At 39.1% G+C, this 1751-nt stretch overlaps 1 protein-coding gene across 1 annotated transcript in view; it reads right to left on the bottom strand.

Moving 5' to 3' along the window:
* Positions 1 to 1751, bottom strand: part of LOC117945907 (DENN domain-containing protein 4B-like) — a 23091-nt gene that overhangs the window by 13186 nt on the left and 8154 nt on the right. Inside the window, exons 8-9 of the mRNA XM_034873642.1 lie at positions 1301 to 1418; positions 71 to 286 (exon numbers count right to left, since the gene is read on the bottom strand). Of these exons, the coding sequence (XP_034729533.1) occupies positions 71 to 286; positions 1301 to 1418 (334 nt within the window). The remainder of the gene's footprint in view (positions 1 to 70; positions 287 to 1300; positions 1419 to 1751) is intronic.

Here is a 1751-nt window from a genome sequence, read left to right as displayed (position 1 = left end):
CACACACACACACACACACACACACACACACACACACACACACACACACACACATCCACCCCCCCCTCACCCTGCAGGTTGAAGAGGGAGCTGCAGTCGGTGGTGGTGTCCGACGGCGCCTGGGTGATGGGTAGCAGGAAGGTGCGGTAGCCGCGCAGCAGGCAGCTCATGAAGCGGAGGAAGGCCTCCTGGATCTCCAGCTCCAGCTGCTTCTGGCTCCGGTAGATCTGGTCGTAGTCTGTCAGCAGGAACTCCAGCGTCGCCTCCTCCTGGCCGGGGGTGCAAACTGCAGGACACCGAGGAAAATACAGCAGAGGTTAATTATAGACGATTTTAATTATGTAATGATGTCAAAAAACAGTCTCTGATGAAAGGAAGTCACTCTGTACAAGGTTATGTATTTAAAAATAAGGTTAAAATGAAAGGACACAGAGAATTAAAAAGGAAATAAGAAAGACAAAGGCTCGTCTTTCAGCGTTTCAGACCTTAAAAAAACAAAATAAAACAACCCTCTGACTTGTTTGTATTTCTTTAACCGTCCTGTTGTTAACAAAAACTTTCTATATCAGAACTATGACAATAGAGCGCTGAAAAAGTGACAAATGTGGAAAAAAAACTACAAAAACGCACATACAAAAAAAAAAAAACGCTGAAAAAGTGATTTTAAAAAATCGGAAAAAAGTGACAAAATAACATCAAAAGCATTAAAAAATCAGCAAAAAAACATCAAAACATCAGAAAAAGTAGAAAAATAAATTATAAAAAAATATGACAATTTTTTTTATTTGTGCTGACAAAAACATAATTACAAAAAATTTTAAAAATGGGGAAAAAATAACAAAAAACATCAAAAACATTTTTTTCAAATGACAAAAAAACATTGAAAAAAAGATTAAAAAATTATCAAAAAAATTATCAAAAACATAAAAAATAATCGGAAAAAGTGAAAAAAAATAATTGCAAAAAGACGTCAAAAAAGTGAAGAAAAAAAATTGGAATTAAATTGACAAAAACGTTGAGATAAGTGTAGAAAAAGAACAACACAATGTGGAAATTTTAACCCCAAAAAAACGGAAGTTGAAGGTCGACGGGAAGACGACACGACGGTTAAAAACAAAAAAGTTTCTGACGCTTTTCTGCGTTTTTTCAGGATGTTTCATTAAAAAAGAGGTTGTTACGGTATTATTGTTTAATTAATTAATTAATCTAATTGACAGTATGTCAGTTTGTTGTTTTGTTTGTTTTCTGAGTCTGAAGCACTCGTTGCTTTATTTTGAAAATCCTCGTGATTGACACTCACTCTTCTCCAGCGTCCGGTGGAGGTTGGTGAGGGTGGTGAACAGCGTCTTGCCGGGCTTCCTGGGTAACGATCGCCATGACAACGGCTTCTTGTCGTCAGACCTGAGACACGAGAAGAGGAGGAGGAGGAGGAGGAGGAGGAGAAGGAGAGGAAGAGGAGGAGAAGGAGGAGGAGAAGAAGAAGAAGAAGAGCAGGAGAAGAAGGAGGAGGAGGAGAAGAAGAAGATGAAGAAGAAGAAGAAGAAGAGGAGAAGAAGAAGAAGAAGAGGAGAAGAAGAAGAAGAAGAAGGAGGATGAGGAGACAAAGAGGAGAAGAAGAAGAGGAGGAGAAGAAGAAGAAGAAGAAGAAGAAGAAGAGAAGAAGAAGAGGAAAAGGAGGAGGAGGAGAAGCAAAAGAAGAGGAGGAGGAGGAGGAGAAGAAGAGGAGAAGAAGAAGAAGAAGAAGAAGGAGG

The sequence above is a fragment of the Etheostoma cragini genome, chromosome 6 (assembly GCF_013103735.1).
Source record: "Etheostoma cragini isolate CJK2018 chromosome 6, CSU_Ecrag_1.0, whole genome shotgun sequence".
Lineage (NCBI taxonomy): Eukaryota > Metazoa > Chordata > Actinopteri > Perciformes > Percidae > Etheostoma > Etheostoma cragini.
This window is presented reverse-complemented; position numbering and strand designations above follow the sequence as displayed.